At 36.2% G+C, this 19458-nt stretch overlaps 1 protein-coding gene across 1 annotated transcript in view; it reads left to right on the forward strand.

Moving 5' to 3' along the window:
• Nucleotides 1–18952, forward strand: part of dpr12 (defective proboscis extension response 12) — a 256462-nt gene extending 237510 nt beyond the window's left edge. The window contains exon 7 of the mRNA XM_089079259.1: nucleotides 5921–18952. Coding sequence (XP_088935385.1) covers nucleotides 5921–6033 — 113 coding nt within the window. The 3' untranslated portion in view covers nucleotides 6034–18952. The remainder of the gene's footprint in view (nucleotides 1–5920) is intronic.
• Nucleotides 18953–19458: the final 506 nt, after the last annotated feature.

Here is a 19458-nt window from a genome sequence, read left to right on the forward strand (position 1 = left end):
ACACAGCTACATGCATTATAAATAAAACCTTCGGTGAATCCTTTTCAGAAAATTTTCAGAAAATTCGAATTAAAATACTCTATCTCTGCTGAAGAAATAGCTTTAATCTTCTTTTGCGGAGAAACGATAAATATTAAAAAAATCCGTAAAACTGTATCTTGATATTTTGAGCTTTATTCGGAAAAAATAGTTTAATATGTAATAAAAATATCGCGATATTATAGCCTGTTAATATTGTGCGGCAATTTTTTTCTCGCTGCCAAGATAAATTTGTTAGGGAAGGGTATACGGGCGAAAATATAAAAGAGCAAAAAGCAGGCGTCGATCGGTCACACAAGCGAGACATGACGATATTTACGGCGTTAACCATCCTGGCCGAGTAGCTCGTATTTGCGGTTTGACGAGTATGGGGAATAACTCCGTTTAACGTCGGGTCACTATGCTTCTATTTGAGAGGAAACATCATCACGGTCTTCCCAGGATTGGCGCAAAACCGGAGCAAATATCGGCCTGTGGTTAATTAACCGCGGAAGTTTAATCAGCGAGAGTGACCCTATAACTCCGTATTCGAGATACGAAATAAAAGATAATATACACGATCGATAGCGGAGAATAAATCTATTCCAAGTTAGAGACAGGCGTGGGAGAAGTACGATGCTATTCTCAGCGAAATACCATATTCTTGATCTTTCCAACCCATTTGTCTCCAAGGTTCCCGAAGGTCAAATATATCCGTACGTTGCACCGTCTGTAAAAAACTTTTCACTTCATATTATAAATTATTTATTTATTTAATATAAGTTTAAAACGAATGAGAATTATCTTTTCACGAATAATGTATTCTACTAATGGTAACTTTGCTTCATTATTCCTCTATTATTTCCTATTTATATCTCGAAACAGTTAATAGAAACGTCTTTGTATTTGCTCTGCATATAAGAACAAATTTACGAAAAGATAAATTTCTCTTGTAGTCAGAAAGATTTTCTAATTATCTCTGCTGTGTCCCACATTCTGCATCCGTAGGGAATTAATCATGTCTAGAGAAAATGTGCAATTAAGAATTAATTTCACATAATTTGTATAAAATATGCATTCTAATACAGATGAGATGTAAAGAAATGTTTGTTTTTTTTGAAGCGAGATTTCGCGTGTGATGTTTGATGTGTGATGTTCTTTCTTTCATTTTTTTTGTTACTAATAGCAGCGATGCGTAAATCAAAAACAAAAATACGCAGGCGTTCCGGTAATGGCGATACAAAATACATTTTCAGAAACAAACGCAAGGACCAAGCATCTTTTGTAAGTTGGCGAATAGGTGAAAGCACAAACCGTTCACAATAGACGCCTTTATTTCGCGTGAAAAGAGAAATCGCGATGGTCTTTCAGACCAGAGACGCAGACTCGACAAAACAAAACACTGGCCATGGGTTAATTAGCCGCGAACGAGTGCCCGCGTTATAATGCGCACGTAAATCACACAATAGGGTAACGTTATATCACTTGGATCCATAACACAAGAAAATTAGCCAAAGAAATTCGTATCTTATATAATCGCGCGAAAGGAGATCGATGCATATTTTATATAATTTATAAGAAAATATAATTATAAAAAAAAATGTTTTGTAAAAAATATATATGCATTATGATAAATATGATGACTATTTTATCGGACTATCTTTAATATTTGGTCTTTTTCTTGAGAGAATTATCTTGTTTGTCAATTGTACAGAGAATTGTCTTGCTTATTAAATATACGGCATTTGATTAGAATAAGTATTCTGCTAACTAAATTTTTTCTCTTGAATTAAAGTTCTGAAACAGCTACTGAAGGCTACTTGGATGTATGTCAACAAAAGTTTTATTCCAATACTTTAAAACATGCCGTGACATACTTTATTATGACGAACGATTAATATGTTTTACGTATTGTAACCTACTTTTACGTATTCTGACCTACTTTCACCAGTAATGTACAATATACGTTTTGCTTTTATTAATTTTAAAATTGATTTATTAATAAAACACATTTGTTTTGAAATATGTTATTTATTATTATTTATTAATATTCAGGGTATTTCTTAAGCAAAGTCTAATATTTTGTGAATTAATTTTTGAGGTCATTCTATAAAGAAAAGTTCATATGAATTTTTGAGGTCATTCTATAAAGAAAAGTTCATATGAACATATATAGTCTCAGAAACTCTGTTTCAAAGATACTAAATGTTAAAAATTCTATAACATAGTTTTTTCTTAGTTCTTAAGACCATATATTTATATAAGCTTTTCTTTATAAAATTACTTCAAAAATGAACTTCTAAAAGAGGCAGTACTTAAAAAATTTCCCGCAGATGTAGAGGCTTTTTTCTCATTTTATTAATATATTATTATATTATTTATTATATATTATTATATTATATTATTTTAAAATAATAAATGCTAGATAAGATTTAGTACATATACTAAATACATGTATTACATGTATTACATGTATTATATTCATGTAAATATATATATGTAAATAATACATTTAATAGTTCTGTATTTATCGATTAATTATATATTATACTAATTTATAAATTATACTAATTTCAAATTACTCAGAGAGATAGCTCTCAATGAAATAAATATTTCCTTGTTAAAAGATACAAGTAGATCAAACGTTAAGCTCTTTTTATCCTTATCAACTAATCCTATTCTGAGCATTGCATTCGCTGAGCATTTATTAAACGCATTCTTTGTTTTTAATAAAGTATAAGTGTCAAATATTTATTTATTCATTTGAGAGAATATAAGAAGATAGAAAAAATAGATTGCATTTTAGTCTACCATTATCGTATCAATTTTTATTTACAGCCACTTAATTAGGATATTAAATAAAGCTTTCTTGATGCAACCTTTATTGATTCAAATATAATTAAGTTAAATGTGATTGTAGTTGGAATTTCTATTATCTAAATAATTTTCAATTCAGTTGATGATGTTTTAAAAGTTTCTTAAGTTTCTATAAAAATTGCATTAGACGCACTACACGTATGCATGATAAATGTTTTGCATATAATTGCATATAATTGTTTTTCATAATTATCATATTTATCGCTATTAAGTATTTTGAGTAAATAATTTATTACATCGCGTATGTTAAGAATAAAATTGATAAGGCTGCAATGCCGATTCAATTCAATATTGTTTCGTACCACTATTAATTACATACTTGTCACTCCTTGATTATCTCCAATCCCCCTAACGACGAATTAATATCGGCACCGCTGTGACGCACATGATATTGTATAACGCAATTTATAATACGCGGCATATATCTATTATCAACATTAATTATTCCACGGGGTAGCTACGACGCACAGTGTGAGTAACTACGACAGTAATTAGCTCAGTAATCCACGGCGCATTCTGTGCAGTTCCACGGAACACAACGCCGGCGCGATACGTCGGAGTCCGCGTTGGAAGTAATTTTGTATGCAACGGGAGACGTGCCGGCCGAGTCCGCGGGAGTCCGCGGGAGTCCACAATTTCAATTGGAAATTATAATGGAAATCTACGCCCGGAATTTATTTCGGATCTTCTACGAATCGCTAATCCAAGTAAAGGAAATTCGCGTTACGACGACGCGGCGGTCCTCAACGCGAACGCTATTTATATAATTTTAAGGAAAGAGAGAGATCTTTGCCTATCAAAAATCGCGATTGTCAACTGCCACTTGATTTGACTGACTTGATTTAATCTCGATTGACGTCGAGAATCGAAGTGAAGAAAGAAAAGAGAAGAAATGCAATTTCTCCTCTTTTCTTCTTCTCGATTCTTTAATACGTTCGATGTCGTAATCGATGTCAGGATCGGACCAGCATTATAATATACAGACACATGATAAGTATGATAAAACGCAACCACATCTATATATAAAATGTTAAATACAAGCGTAACATAAGGAAAATCAGACAAAGTAACGAATATATTTATTAAAATCTATTTTTACTTTTACTCTCTCTCTCTCTCTCTCTCTCTCTCTCTCTCTCTCTCTCTCTCTCTCTCTCTCTCTCTCTCTCTCTCTCTCTAAAATTCATGTTCTGACAATTGAAAAAGTCAAAAAGAGGATCTGATCATTTTGGCTTCTGAGAGAATTATATAGAGAAAAAAGTGGTATTATGAACCATGTAGCTATTATGACCATTCTCTGTAATATCTGTTATTAAGTGATGAATTCTAGTAATTACTTAATCATTCATTTAGTAGCTTGCCGTTATGCAATGGTGCTAATATAATAACAATAATAACAATAGCCAGTACACAATAGCCATTTGTATTTTTATAAGACATTTTTACTTTCGAACATTTCGAAGTATATTTTAATATTCAATTACACATACTTCTTCATTCTTTTGAAATTTAAGCATATTATTACATGAATGTATGATTCCTTGAGTATTCTTTTTTGTTATTTTATTCAACTATATATATATATATATATATCGACTATACATTTCGAATAATGTAAAATTAAACAATAGCATAATATTTTATGTTACTGAGGTCCTCTAAGCATAAATATAACTACTTTTGAGATTTTCATATTAAAGTAATTCTTCGATAATAATTTAAGTTTAATTAAAAAATTTAAAAATCTAAAAATAGATTTTGTAATTTTGTTCTTTTCATTGTTTATCTGTGATTTATTTTCTAATTGAAATCAACATCTCTATCTATTTTAAAACTTTGCAATTATAATATAGTTTTTTCTAACAGTTTATTTTAAATAAATGTATAATTTTATAACAAAATAGTGTTTTTTTAAACAAAACCAATTTTTTAAGTTTATTTTTGTATTTGCCAATATTACCGTTCCTGTTTCTCTTCGATCCATTATACAGTGTCGCTATATTTTTGTAAATAATATTCAATATAATAAACATTTCATAACTTTGAATCTAGAACTTATCGAACAATACTTTGATGAATATAACCAGTTAAGTTTTTAATTTAAAATATTGATTATTAATAAAGTTATTCTACAAAATGTAAATGGATGATCGTAATACCTTCTCCTCTAACATTGCAAGTGCAATACGATTCTTAGCCCGACTTTTCTGATATTGATTGAAATCCATGTTAAGCACGCTAAGTGCGTCGCTATTTAAAAGTATATCCGCCCGAGTATTCAAACTTTTTTAATATTTGAACAATAAGACGGAGGTACAGTATGTCGTGTGTGGAGTAACGGGAACTCACATTGATCCGTCTGATCTTGGACTCTCGCTTGTCCAACGTACATACATGCACGCACACGTAGCATGGTACGTTCAATATGAATAATGGATTCAAATCAAACCAGCCGTTTAGCGTGGAAGCGTGTGCCGCGGATTCGCGTCTGTTTGCATATGCGGATTTAATCTGCGTAATTTGTGTAAGTCGCCTTCCGATCGTTCTCTCGTGCGCGCGCGGCTGAAAGTGCGCGCGTGACGGAAGACGCAATTATTGAATAACAGGCAAAATGGCAGCAAGAGAGCGAGCGGGAGAAGGCTAGGGGAGAAAGAAAGAGAGAGAGAGAGAGGGGGAGGAGGGAGAGGGAGAGAGGGAGGGAGAGAGAGAGAGAGAGAGAGAGAGAGAGAGAGAGAGAGAGAGAGAGAGAGAGAGAGAGAGAGCAATCGCTTTACTGCTGGTTGTACTCTCTCGGCTTTAACATGTTGCAACGGCAACAACGAACACGGTGCGCCACGGCGGAAATAACGCTCGACTTAACTTACAAGAGACACGCCACCATTTCCAACGAGGGCGTCCCGTCGTCGCGGCCCTCGTCGATCGTGTACTCGATTACCTCGATAACGGGGGCACCTCGACGAATAACGGCGATCGATTTTGGCCCCGATTTACTAATGGATCCACCTGTCTCTCTTTGCCGTTTCAGGTGACAAGATGGCAGCGATACAGCGCCGCAAGACGTCGGCAGCGAAGAGGAATCTGGCGGGCGTGCTGGTACCGGCGATACTCGTCGTAGCGGGCGTCGTTTTAGCGCGATAAGCGTTTCACTTCGAAATGTCCATAACTATTACGTCATTACTTCCGTTTGTGATAGATAGGATATTACCCTCCCCCCGGGACTTTACGGTCCACCCGCCCACCCGTCCTCCTTTTTCACCTCCCCCCACTCTCTTCCTCTCCCATCCGTTCCCTCGCGGGTTTTCTTTCCCCCTCATCCACATTCCCGCGTCTTCCGCGTTCCATCTTCCGACTCCCTTCACCCTCGTTCCCCTTATTCCTTATTTACTTTAGTCGAGGTTGCCGCCGGCTGGACTACTTAGATATGCGAGATTTTCGTGGAAGATTGCGCGATTGCCTGCTCCAAGTCATTACGCGCGACGCGCATGCGACTCGAATTATGTAAATACTGCCCGGGTCGAATACGCCACGACGAGGCGGATTACGTTAGGCCAGGCCTATCCAACTTCCGGGTACCGCTGATCATCCCTTCTCGACATACCAGATTTCAAGCCAATCGGATGGAAAACTCAGTACAAACGAATCGATTATGTTGCTAATAAGGTGAAACCATATTTCTTAAAAAGTGTAATGATCGATGAGACGGATTAAAACAGACCTATTGCACCATATGCATAATATGCATAAATACGCTTGATATAAATTTGTGTATTGTATGTAGTTCCTATAAATATGACTTTTTATTTAAGAATAATGCTTACATTATTTGCATTCAAAAATTTGATTATATAGCTCATTTTTATAATTTTAATTTTTGTTTTCAAAATGATCGAATCAAAATCAACAGGTAGTAATCAACTGATATACCTTGGAAATATATTCTGTTTAAAATGATTTTAAACAGAGAGCTAAATTAACATGAAATTACACATTTCAGTTTTGCACCAATTTCTCTATAATTTCGTGAATTGATAGCATTTGCTCGCAAAGTGTTTATCTCGTTAATAATTTCACAGACACTTTGAATCAATCTAAAAACCGATATGACCTCTTACTATCTAAATCTGCTTGAATATCGCGTTCCGGAAGTCTGGAAAAATTTCTCTCGCGTATACAGATATTCGCAGAGAGAAATGAAAAGAGAGAAGAATACACTTGGAAGTACTAGTCAAAACGCGAAAATTTACCTCGGCGTTTGAACGCGAAACGTGCGTCTCTGCCACAATCTTACGTTTTTCGTTTTTATAAAAATTGTTATGAAAAATTGTTCACTTTACAAGCGGGCATAAGTCTACCACGGAGAAGTCGCCCGCTCTTGTGCGACATCGTGACGGCGTTGCGAGATGGAGATCGCACCGTCGCGTCGCACGAAAACACGTTTATTGCACGACACGACGTTGCAAGAGTTTATTGCACGCGAAATAAACGCGGACAAAGCGCGTACGTACGAGATCGCAATTCCCGAATGGTGAATCGGGCGTCGCGGCACCGTCATTAAAGACCATCATTAAGGCGTCTTGCGGCCGTGTAGTTACAGTTTATACTACTGAATCGTCTACCCGTCGCTCCGCACTCGAGAAGGCGCCGAGAAAAAGATTGTGAAGTGTTTATTCGCATTATAATTGATTGCGAAGTGTTTTTATTTCCATTCAAATCATAATACCTTTGATATTTCAAACCTGTCTGGTTTTCAGATAACATGCAAATGTAAAATTTCGTGTTTTAATTGCATTATTAATTGTTCTCATTATTTAAAGGATGGATGTATCGATTTTTTAAGTCTTACAGCTTTCTTTAAATAAGATTTATTATAATTCATTGTATTCATTGCCTCGAAACATAATATTGTTTTAAAATCATATTGGCTTCCCTTTACGGTAACGTTAATATGTGAAAATTGACAATTGTCAAAAAAATTTGTTACAAGAATTTTTGGGTTTGCTGATTCAAATTTGATGTTAGAAAATTAAAATTCAAAATGATAAATTTAATATGATGGCTTTACAATTGGAAAAATAAATTTTCATAAATGGTTTTTATTTTGAATTCAAATAATGTACATGTATACAAATTTTTAAAATTCTAAAAGAGAAAAAAGAAATGAATATATTCATGTATTTCGCCATACATGGCTAGAATGTATTGTATTTTATGATAGTACAGAATACATTGTGGAATTCACGGATTGACTTTATATTGTTTCTTGTTTTTTACATTTTATATTTTTAATAAAAAAACAGTTAATTTCAGTATTAAAGATCCAGCAGAACAAATATTAACAATAAGAGTAAGCGTAGAACTTACATCATGCTTACAATATAAAAAATAGATAACGCCGATATATTGATACTCCCGTTCTGTAAAGCTTAATTATTATTATAAAATTATTTTGGTACGACAGAAAAATTATATACTATGTCCATTGTCGAATATTATTTTATGTACAATGATCGCGAATTTTCACATTTTTACAAAACGTGAATTTTCAAAGATTTAGCACAAAGAAAGAGATGAAAAAAGTAATAATTTCGCTGAATGTTGAACAACCAACATCGTGATGTATGTTGCAACGGTCGTTCTTTCGAGCCACATGTCTGATCTTAAAGTTGCACGCGAGCGAGTTACATCGTCTCTCTTGTCATTGAGTTGAACTACGTGAAACGTCTCACGAAAAAACATAGTTTCTCTCAGTGCGAGTCCTTTCCACATTTATTCCTTAACTCCTTTATTATTAAAGCTTTGACCTGCATAAAGATAATTGACATGAAAACATCAGTATGATAAAAATAACAAGTATAAAATTATCAAGGCTTAATAAAATAGCGAGTGAACGATGATGAAATGAGTTCATCTTTTTTCTAACTCCAAAATTTCACAAAATTAGCACATATTATTTCTGTTGTACTCACAGTTTTCCATCAAAGTATCAGAAATCCGTTTATATATTCGCAAGGATTTTTCAAGCGAACGAATAAAGTGATTCATCGTTGAGGCGCACTTATCGAATTAATTACGATGCGACATCGTTATTGGGCGTAAAATAAAATAAAATAAAATACAAGTTGGACCCACCAGCTGGACAGGCCTGACTCGTAGGCTCATCAAGCAACGGCGGCGGAAACGTGTCGTATGGAGTCCCCTCCAGCGTTATTTTTGAGGGGCCCAACGAAACCATCACGTAGCATCGTTTTCTCTCGCCCGAAACACTGTACACATCGGATTACACGCGTAGCGATTAAGATGATTCAACGGTTCTTTCTGTATATCCTAATTTAAGGTGAGATGCGCGCGCGCGCGCGCGCGGAGATACGAAAAATAAAAAAGACAAAAAAAGGAAAAACGTAGGAAAAGTAGGATAAACGGTATTTTGTCGGGAATCGAATCCTTTCTCCGTCTTCGTTTGTATACTTATGCGTTATTCAAATGACACGTCTCGAGAAATATTTCTTGAGAAACGTCTCGCTCTTTCCACGGGCGGAAGACGGATATGTCAAGGGGAGCTTGCAAGTGGGAATTCAGGAACATATGCGCGACGGTTGTGTCGTTTAATCCTTGAGGGATACAGTATACGTGAGATTCACGTAACCCCGCGGTGAAATCTTAGCGGCGTGTCGCAAGCTTAAACGAGTGAGAAAGTATGAAGGGTGCGAGGGTGACACGCGCGGCTAGGAGTACTCGTGGAGAACGAGCCCGCGAGGTCTTTGAGATTCATCTTAGGCGCGAAATCACGTCTAATGGAAATCTCGCAGACTTGATACTCCACGGAATCCACGGCACCGTTGGAAGTCACGTACATCGCATCGCCGATATTATGTCTTCGAGCGCGATCTGTATGCGACGCAATCTGTATCACGATATAGCGATTTATTGTAGTAAAATACACGATATGCGATAAGAAAAAAAAAAAAAAAAAATCTTGCAGCCAGACTTCCATTCTCCGAAACAGCGGCGAGATTTGTTGCCAGCAATATCGACGGAAACGTTTAACAGATAAATCACATCATGTATATCACGTTTTCAATTTCAAACCTCTAACATCTAAGATTTAATTGACGTCGGCACGAGTATCTGACACTAACTTGGAAAGCGAAAGTTAGGAAAGGTATGTATTTTATTTCAAGATTTTCATATAATTGTCTTGTTTAGAATATTTATAGAAATATAATAGTTATTATTAGATGGTTCAGGCAAAAATAGCCTTTTACTTATCATTATTCGTGAAACTTCGAACTAGATTTGTTTTCTACTATTAGACATTTAATTCAATAAACTCATCACTTTTCTCTGGAGTTGTCTAAATCCCTCGTTTCGCGAAAACAATTAATAATTTAAAAGTCTGATCGTACTCCAACGACTTGTATAGTACCCACGATAGGAACAATGATACGATAATGTAATACTTTACAGGCACGCATTCAACAATTCGTTTCAAACTTATCCGCGTTTATAATAATAAGAAGCGCGCAAATAAATATAACGCGCATACCATAATAATTTTAGCGAGTTACACTTTTCCAACGTAACATAAAACATATTACATAGATCCGTATGCATGAAAGTCCATATATGAACCGTGCGTAGAATTCGTGGAATTCCTATCTACGTCCCCGCGAATTTGAAATTTTAATGAAGTTATTCTGCATAAAAGTGAAAAAAAAATCTTTTTTCGAATAATGTCTTCTTGTATGTATGTCTTCTTATATGTATGCGAAACTCAAACTCAACCCATATCGCATTGCGTGCCGGCATTACTTCATTCGTTATTACATGAGTATATATTGTCAAAGGATTTACTCCGATATATTACGAAGACAGGCACGTCGTTAAATGTTTGTTCTACCTCGTGACAGAATTTCCTAGCGATATTTGTGAAACTAACGTCCTGACATCGGAATACAAATAGCTTCTCTCTCTGATCAGATCCCATTATGCGTTATTAATAGAAATATGCAGAACGCGCGATGTCAATTCTACAAACGGAATTCCACGGAATATGATTTCGCGAGAGATCTGTCACCGTTGTCAAATCGCTTCCTTTGCCATTGCTTCCTTTGATAACTTTTGATCGCCTATTCATGATAAATTTACGGTTACAGCTTTATCGTTCGCGTTATTTGAAATTCAAACAGTCTGCAAAACGGTTACCGAATTCAACAAATTTTACGACCCTTCCGACAGCTCCCCAATCGTCTCTTACGATCACCTCGTTACTATAAGTTAATAGCTCCTTTACGTGTACTTTGGTCGTCCTTCTAGAATCAAATATCCGCTCGCGCATGTTACAACATGTACAAAACATATACATTTATATTCATGCATTTTAGGTTGATTTAGTATTCCCGTTTACTATAATATGCAGCATGCTTTTATTAACAATAATCCCGTTTCAAATGGGATTATTACTTTTACTCTTTATTATCTTTGGTCTCATAGAAAAGATCGAATCGATAACAGAGAATAATATTCAATTATAAATATTTTTAAAAGCTTTGATATTATAGAATTTTTTACATACATTTGCATGTGACTTATTTTAAATTTACTATTGCAATGTTAATTTGTTGTTACAAATTTCTATAGTTTACTATTGTCTATACCATAAGACTTTCTAGTTATAATCATTTATCTTTAATATTTCACTACATCCCAGAACAAATACATTCGATATACATATTCAATATTAAACCTAGAATATCTGATTGGAGACAAAATATCCAAACGTTTCATACAATTTATTTGAATTATTTTCTAAAATACATTTCCAATTACGTTTTGAGTCGTACGATAAATTTTGAAAAATGTATTTATAGTAAATCAAATAATGATAAATTATAACATTCTAACTTAATTAAAACAAACATTTTAATCACGCGATATTCGCAACAAACATCGACGCAGCGTAAGATCGGATGTTTTTACACAAAGGAAAATGCAGTCAGTTTTTCTGGCGCTGCGGAGGAAAGATCAGACCTCTTAGCAATAAATTATTCATTACAGAGAATTTCAGTTAATAAAACAGCAATTTTTTTATCCAAACTTTTTTTCATCTGCATCGAAGGACTAGAAAATGAGAGAGGAAGAAATAAGAATAATGCATCCCTTCCGCGATGTTTGGTGCTTTCGATAGAGATTCAAACGGTCCCGAAACTAATGGCCGGTAACATGCACGCGTGTATTTATTTATATCCACGCGCGAATCGAAATTCCTATCTACGAGTATTTCGATGTCGAATACCGGCTGATGAAGTTATCGGAATAGCGTGGCGCGATACGCCGTAATGAGAACAATGCGGCGCTCCTCGAATATTTACCAACCTCACGGAATTCTGCAATAGCGCGGCCGTCACGCTGAAGCGACTACTACGCGAATTCCATGGATTAGCGCGCCGATTCCTCGATTAATTTAATTAAAAATGAATACTCGATGGAAATAATCCTCTCGCGCCCGCACCCGCGCCCGCGTCCGCGCCCGCACCCGCGCCCGCGCCCGCACCCGCGCCCGCGCCCGCGCCCGCATCCGCACTTGCCCTCCCCACACCCCTCCTCGCCCACGCCAGCACCCACTCTCGCGGCCGCGCGTGCTCGCGAAATCTCGTTCGCTCTTGTAAAAGTCGTCGCTCGTACGTGCTCGCAATTATATCGGGATTAAACCAATTATTATCGCAAACGCAACGTTACATACCGTTATCGACTGGCGTGTCGAGTCGCGATATTCATATTCATATTTGTTAATATTAAAATAAGATCACAAAATTACTAGAACAATCTCGCGAGTGTACATTTTGTGACGCAGTTCATCGACTTATAACAATTTTTATTCAAGGCAAGCTCAAAAATATTGCTCCTGTCGTGAGTTACGATAATAAGAACGATAATAATATTAAATTATAATTATTTCAGCAACGATAATAGAATATTGTTTTGTTTTATTTATAGAGCTATAGAAAATTCATTTCACACACAAATGAAAATCTGTTAAGGATTCTAATTTTTCTATTTTTCCTTCATTGCATTAAATTTACTCTTTTATTTTTATTTCCATAATTAGGATAATCATAATCTAAAAGGGAACAATGAATTTGCTTTCAAGCTAAATTTTAGTAGCTAAACTCTCAAACTCAATGCAAGCAATCATAAAATAAATAACTGTTTACGGTTGTTGGTTAATGTAGTACAGACTCGTCGAAGTAATAATGGATCTTGTGTGCTATATCTCGTCGATGGCAAAACATTATCTTGTAAAACTTGTAAAATCGACGAAAATTAAAGCGCTAATGACTCCATCAGCTCGAATTGATCCCAAATAAATGGATCATTAATAGACAAGACAAGCTGTATAAATCCCAATTACATTTACCAAAATGGTGGTATGGAAATGCGGAACATGAACGTATATTACAGTAATATGGAGATTATTTGATTTCGCAGAGAGAGAGAGAGAGAGAGAGAGAATCCTTGACAGAACAGAATTATTATAAATCTCAACGTGACCTCTCGATAGTCAAACAAGTTCTAGATATATCTTCGCCACGTGACAATTTTATTCGGAACAAACGCAGCTTACTTTAATTACGAGACGATCGGCGAGATTCGCAATAAAAACAGCGGAACGGCAGCTTATTTATACACAAGGCGGCACAACGAACGCAATAATTATCGACAATTCAGCTCTCCTCGTTTTCTCGCGCAACGTTTTCACCTGCAAATCTTTGAAATGATCGGCTCCGCCTCGCTTCTCGCGTACAATGGGCCTTTAATGAGTTCCCTTTACAGCGGGTGGCAGCGCGCACTGTTTGGATCGTTCCGACAGGAATGGTTGGAAAGGAAAGAAGAGAGAGAGAGAGAGAGAGAGAGAGAGAGAGGGAGAAAGAGAGAAAAAAAGAAAAAACTGCGCAAAGTAACGTTTGATCGGTGAAGCGTGAAGATGGCTTCCGCGGATTTCGTGGAATCGCGCGCAGTCACCCGTGTATTATGTATCCGTCGTTATCTGGCTCGATAGTGGAGGAGAGCGCAATGGGGGTAGGGGGAGAGGATAGATAAAAAAAAAAAAACGTTGTAAGAAAGGGTCACGACACACACGGGGGTTCATTTTGTTCCCCGGTGAACGCAACGAGATCTTTCCTTTCTTCCCCTAAAGATCTCTTCTATCCCTCTTCCCTCTCGCATCCCACGCATCCCCACGCGGCCCGACCTCGCAAATCGGCGGAATAGCGGTCTTATAAAAACATCAATAGAAAACGGAAAACCCCGCGGAATTAAATCGAGAAGAACGTTCTCCAGACTCTCGGAAGAGAGACTACGTGTCTTTTGTTTCTTAGTTGTGCCACGATACCGTTGTTCTATCGCGTTTGTAACTCCTTCCAGAGATGCTTGTTCTCTTAATCGTTCTCGATCACCGCCCTTGGACCGCTCGGAAATCGACCTAGCAATCGAAAATTATATTGGTAAACGTTCAGCTTCTATTGCCCATTACTATTTTTATGCGATAATACTTTTCAATTAACAATTGAATGCAAAAAAAAATATTAAAGAATTTACTTTGTACTTATCATTATTTTACATTTGGGCGATATAGTTCGTGCATAGTTATAATAATTGGATATAACTATAATTAAAGTAATTTCAAAAAATAAATTTAAATTCTTGCCACACATTTAAAAATAGTAATCAAATTTCTTGCAGAATTTACAGATTAAAATAATTTCAGAAAAATAATTTCATAATTACAGAAAAATAATTTCATATAAAAATTATTTTAACTGATAGCTTATTGTTTTCTAAATTATTAAAGACAGAATAATCGAATTATACACTTAAATATAATTTTTGGTAATAATTTCTTTTTTTGAAAAAACAACTCCAAGGTATGTTTGATTTGAATATCGAGATTTCTTTGTGCACAAAAACTATCTTATATTTGACCTAGAAACTGATTCCGTTTAGCATTATAACTCCACTGTGATAATTCTTTCAAATCCGGCCAACTGTTTCGCGCCGCTTTGTGAATCATAAAATTATTAAGACATGTAAAAAAGATATGATAAAGGGAAAGAGGAAAAGATGGAGGAAGAGGAGAGAGAGAGAGAGAGAGAGAGAGAGAGAGAGAGAGAGAAAGGAAGAAAAGGAGTAGAGAAAGCGTTTACTACGGAAAGAAATATTATCCTCGTTCCGAATGAAAGCGGGTCGCGTGTTAACGGCGCCGTAACTATTTTAACAACGTTACTTTTAACAATATAAGGCGCCTGAATTATGCGCTGGGAATGCATCGCGTTTGGGATTGCTCGTTGCATTAACGCACAGAGGCGGCGCACACAGAGAGATCGAGCAGGGAGAGACCGATAGCGAGGACCTATTCCGAAGATGTTTTGCGAAACGACACGGGATCCGGGATGCAAATTACTCAAAGAGAAACTTCACGACGCATTGCCATATCGCATTGTGCTCGCGAATAAAATTTTAATGCGCATCCCCTTGACGAGACATGGACTCATTCGTCGCCCCAATTGTCCGGCGTTTAATTCGATCTCTCCGCTGTTCTCTCCCGCTCGGCGCGAACGCACGATGAATTATTGATATTGATCGCGTAATAAATTCGTGATCGATTTGGCGCTCGTATCGCGAGTGATTATGTGCACGATTTGATGACAAATGCATGCGCGATTGGTAGCGCGCCCCCGCAATAATGCAATGAGCGGGATTGTGCGAGCGTCGGAAAACGACATCGACGATTCACAGTATGAATACGATACAGGTGTAACATTATTAATCATTAGTCATTATAAACGGTATTAACAATGGTCGGAACGAAAATGAAATATCGAGATATTCGGTGAAACGAGTCCTTAATATTCTACTGTCGCCCGCGCGGCATTTCTGAGCGCAAGCTCGAAGCGGAAGTTTTAACAAAGCAAATTGCGACTAAACAATTGCGAGCAAGCAGTCTGGTACAGAAACGGTAGCGGGAATGATCGGAGCGGAAAGAAATTCCCGTTCGCGACCGCCGATTGAATTTCATTCGGAATTCGAATGGCGGGCGACGGTAATCGGCGTTGATCTATTTCGAGTTTCCCAGCTAGACGTCGCAGACGCGGTCGGTCGGGCCGGCCGGATTCGAACTCAAATCGAGATACGAACGAGAGGGCAGGTGCGAACGAGAGACCAGGATTGTGCGGCCCGCCGGGCGGAAGACTGATTGGCCGTCCCAGATGCATACCGTTATCATAAATCTGCTCGAAATCCCCCGCAACCGCGTGGAAATACATTGCGCCACTTCCTCGCCCGCCGCTTCCGCGCGTCTCGAGTCTCTGTTCTGACGTTCTTCATATCATATTTTCGCGAGGAGAAATCAGAACGCGGATGGTGTCTCCCCGAGATAAATTAACACGCGGCGTTTATCGGGCCGTTATTTCAGGTGCCGGCACGCATGCGGCTCCAGCGCTTTAAGCCCGGAATCCAGCGGCCACTGGCGCAGCAATTAGGTCGGCCTTGTCGCTTTACGCGTTCCGACGAGCATAAAAAAAAAGGAGAATCGCCGAGCGTGTGGCGGCACGTAATAAATTTGACTCTAAACGAAACGTTTGAAACGACTACGAGTCTGGTTGGGGACCAACTCGCGCTTCTTAAAAAATTACTCCGCTAAGGAACGACGATAAGAGTTTAAGGCTGACGTGGCTGGATGGCGATATAAAACTGAATATCGCATATCTAATAGCATTGAAAAAAAGAAAGATTTAAATTTAGTTAGAGTATTAATAAGAGATAGCGAGCCTATATAACATGTTCGGAAGTTGGATCTATGTAATAAATTTGCATATGTTTATGTGTGATTGAATATACGCGTGAATATATGTTTGATAAAATTCGTTCTCTCCAAATATAAATCCTAATAAATGTAGAATCACATGCGGAATAAAAAAAGGCGAATAAAACGTAGTTGATGTGTGACGCACATTCGGGAAAAGTTCGGGACCGAAGACTCTCATTTTCTGATTTTCCTCAGATGTACTTCCTCGAGCAAGAACCGACGTAGATGCAAGTAGAAGATTTCTAAAATTCCATTTCGTTCTCGATTACTTAGATATTAAGTGAAGCTGCGTTCCCATAGCGTGACGGTTAATGAAACTTTGAAACGACTTGAACCAAGCGTTTACCAGCGGCGTCTTGGGTACCTGACAGGTACTCGTGTCTCTTGACACATGACGGACATCGCGACGAGTTGTTAGCGCGTCTTAAATTCAATCAAATTTAAAATTCCAGCGCAATTTGTCGGTTAATTTGAAGTCTTCTTACAACTCTACAACTTTAATGAAAAATTTCTGCTTTGACGAGATACTACATTTTAATTATAACTTTTTTAAATAATAAATGTCAAATGCCGATATACAAGTATTCAAAAATTATTCGTATTCTATACAGAAATCTTATATTCAAAGGCACTTTAAATTCTTTTTTTAGACAATTCCAGTGACAGATAGTAACGAATATAAATTTCTATAAATTTTTATATCACAAAATGTGATTTTTTTTGTGATCGTGTGGTAGAGAATCGAATAAATAGTCTGAAATTGAGTCCGTGTTTACACCACTGATGAATGGAATAAAAGTTACGGAGATCTTGGATATATTCACCGATATTTTTATTCGTGAAATGTCCACGATTTGCGAATTTAATCGCCACATATTTTTCACAGCGCGCAGCATGAATAACGTTTTTTAAAGTGAAAGAGCCACTCTCTCTTTCTCTCCGTGTCGCGCGTGTTTCGGCGCTTATACTTGTGAAAAATTCATCATACATGGTGAACGAGCATAATCGATCCGTGAATATTCGTATACAAAAGTTCATTGATCAATGAGAATCGGTAATCACCGCCGCGAAATTAACGGCGATCGTGCATTTCCGATAATCAGCCGCGTGTGAATACAATGAATTCTCTTAAATGAATTCATGCTGAAACGTGGTACGCGATAATGCCAATGAAATAAAAAAATAAAGCCATATTAAAAAAATTAAGTGATTCGAATTCATCATTTCTCACGTAGATAACAGAGCTATCACTGTATTGAAGAAATTCACGAAATTACATGCAACATATTCGAAACTATGTGTAAATTGCTCTTGGAATTGCTTCTGAAACGCGTAACTCGTTACGAGAAAAAGGATTTTTTTAATAATTTCGAGAACACATTATTTCATCGAAAAAGAGAGCGCATTTGTGACTAATGAAGATATTGAAATTAAATTTCAAAACTTAAAACATTAATAACCAAAGACAAAGATATTATCAAATAACAAATTATGATTTTATTACCAAGTTACTTTCGTAAATAAAAATTGTCTGCGTCTTCTAGCCAATTGTTGAGAAAATGTTCTTTTACACAATCATAAACATGTCTATTAAATAATTTTTCATATCATTTTCTAATAATTTGTAATAAAATTTACTTATCATTAATCGTAAAAACGTTAAAATGCTCATAAATAGAACTCGCATTTACAACTCTGTCCACGAGGGTCATAGATAATAAGAGAGCAATACTATCAAACTGGGATTATGTACTAATTATTGTTTTTTGAAAGTACTTCTGATTTATTGTGATATTTGATATAGGTAGGAAGTAGAAACAAGATATCGAAAGAGCAAGATGTTTCTCAGCATGACGTTTAAAAAAGTATTTTCTATTGCGTCGTCTTTACTGTTCGTTATTATTAAGATTAACTTTACGATGTAACGATACCAAATTAAGATCGGCGTACGATAAACGGGATACGACGTTGTCCGCATCGCAGCGCGTTTATCTGCACTCACTTATAAGATACTCATAGGATTTACTGACATTAAAGATAAGACGATAATGTACGATACATTACGGTGGATTTCGAATTAATTCTTAAAGAATTAAACGATAAACTCTTGCAACTTAATGAATTTCTCAGTATATGTCTGCAATCATGTATTATAGGAAAGAAAATGATTCGATTCAATAAAAACCTATGAAAATATTCGCATCGAAATTATTTACCTACAACAGAAGCAATTTCTTGCTAAACTAATATACATAAAATTCTTTCTCTTTTTTTCAGGCTCATCAAAAAAAAAAGGGTGACCAAATTATGCGATACAAATTGCACGACAAATAAAAATGGTCATGAAGTGCATACAAAAAAGAACACAAGAATATAGATGTTGCTTTACAACGTTACGATGAAAAGTATAATTGCACTTTATTATATAAATCATTTCAAGGTCCCTTTAATCATTGCTGCATTGTTTTGTTTCCTAATCTTAAAACGAACGCATTTATGAATAATTATTTGTCGGACTAGCGTATCGTCATAAAAATTTGGAAAGTTTATATATATGAAAATCTAATTGTTTATATTAACTTTAATCATCCTGAGCTTTTATATTAGCAATCCCTTCTTCACAAAACTGCTCTAAACTTAAGCAATATAGTAATAACATCGTATGGATATATTCTTATTTTATACATATATGTATATATAAC

Source organism: Pogonomyrmex barbatus, unplaced genomic scaffold (assembly GCF_055798465.1).
Source record: "Pogonomyrmex barbatus isolate J1 unplaced genomic scaffold, ASM5579846v1 scaffold3, whole genome shotgun sequence".
Classification (NCBI taxonomy): domain Eukaryota; kingdom Metazoa; phylum Arthropoda; class Insecta; order Hymenoptera; family Formicidae; genus Pogonomyrmex; species Pogonomyrmex barbatus.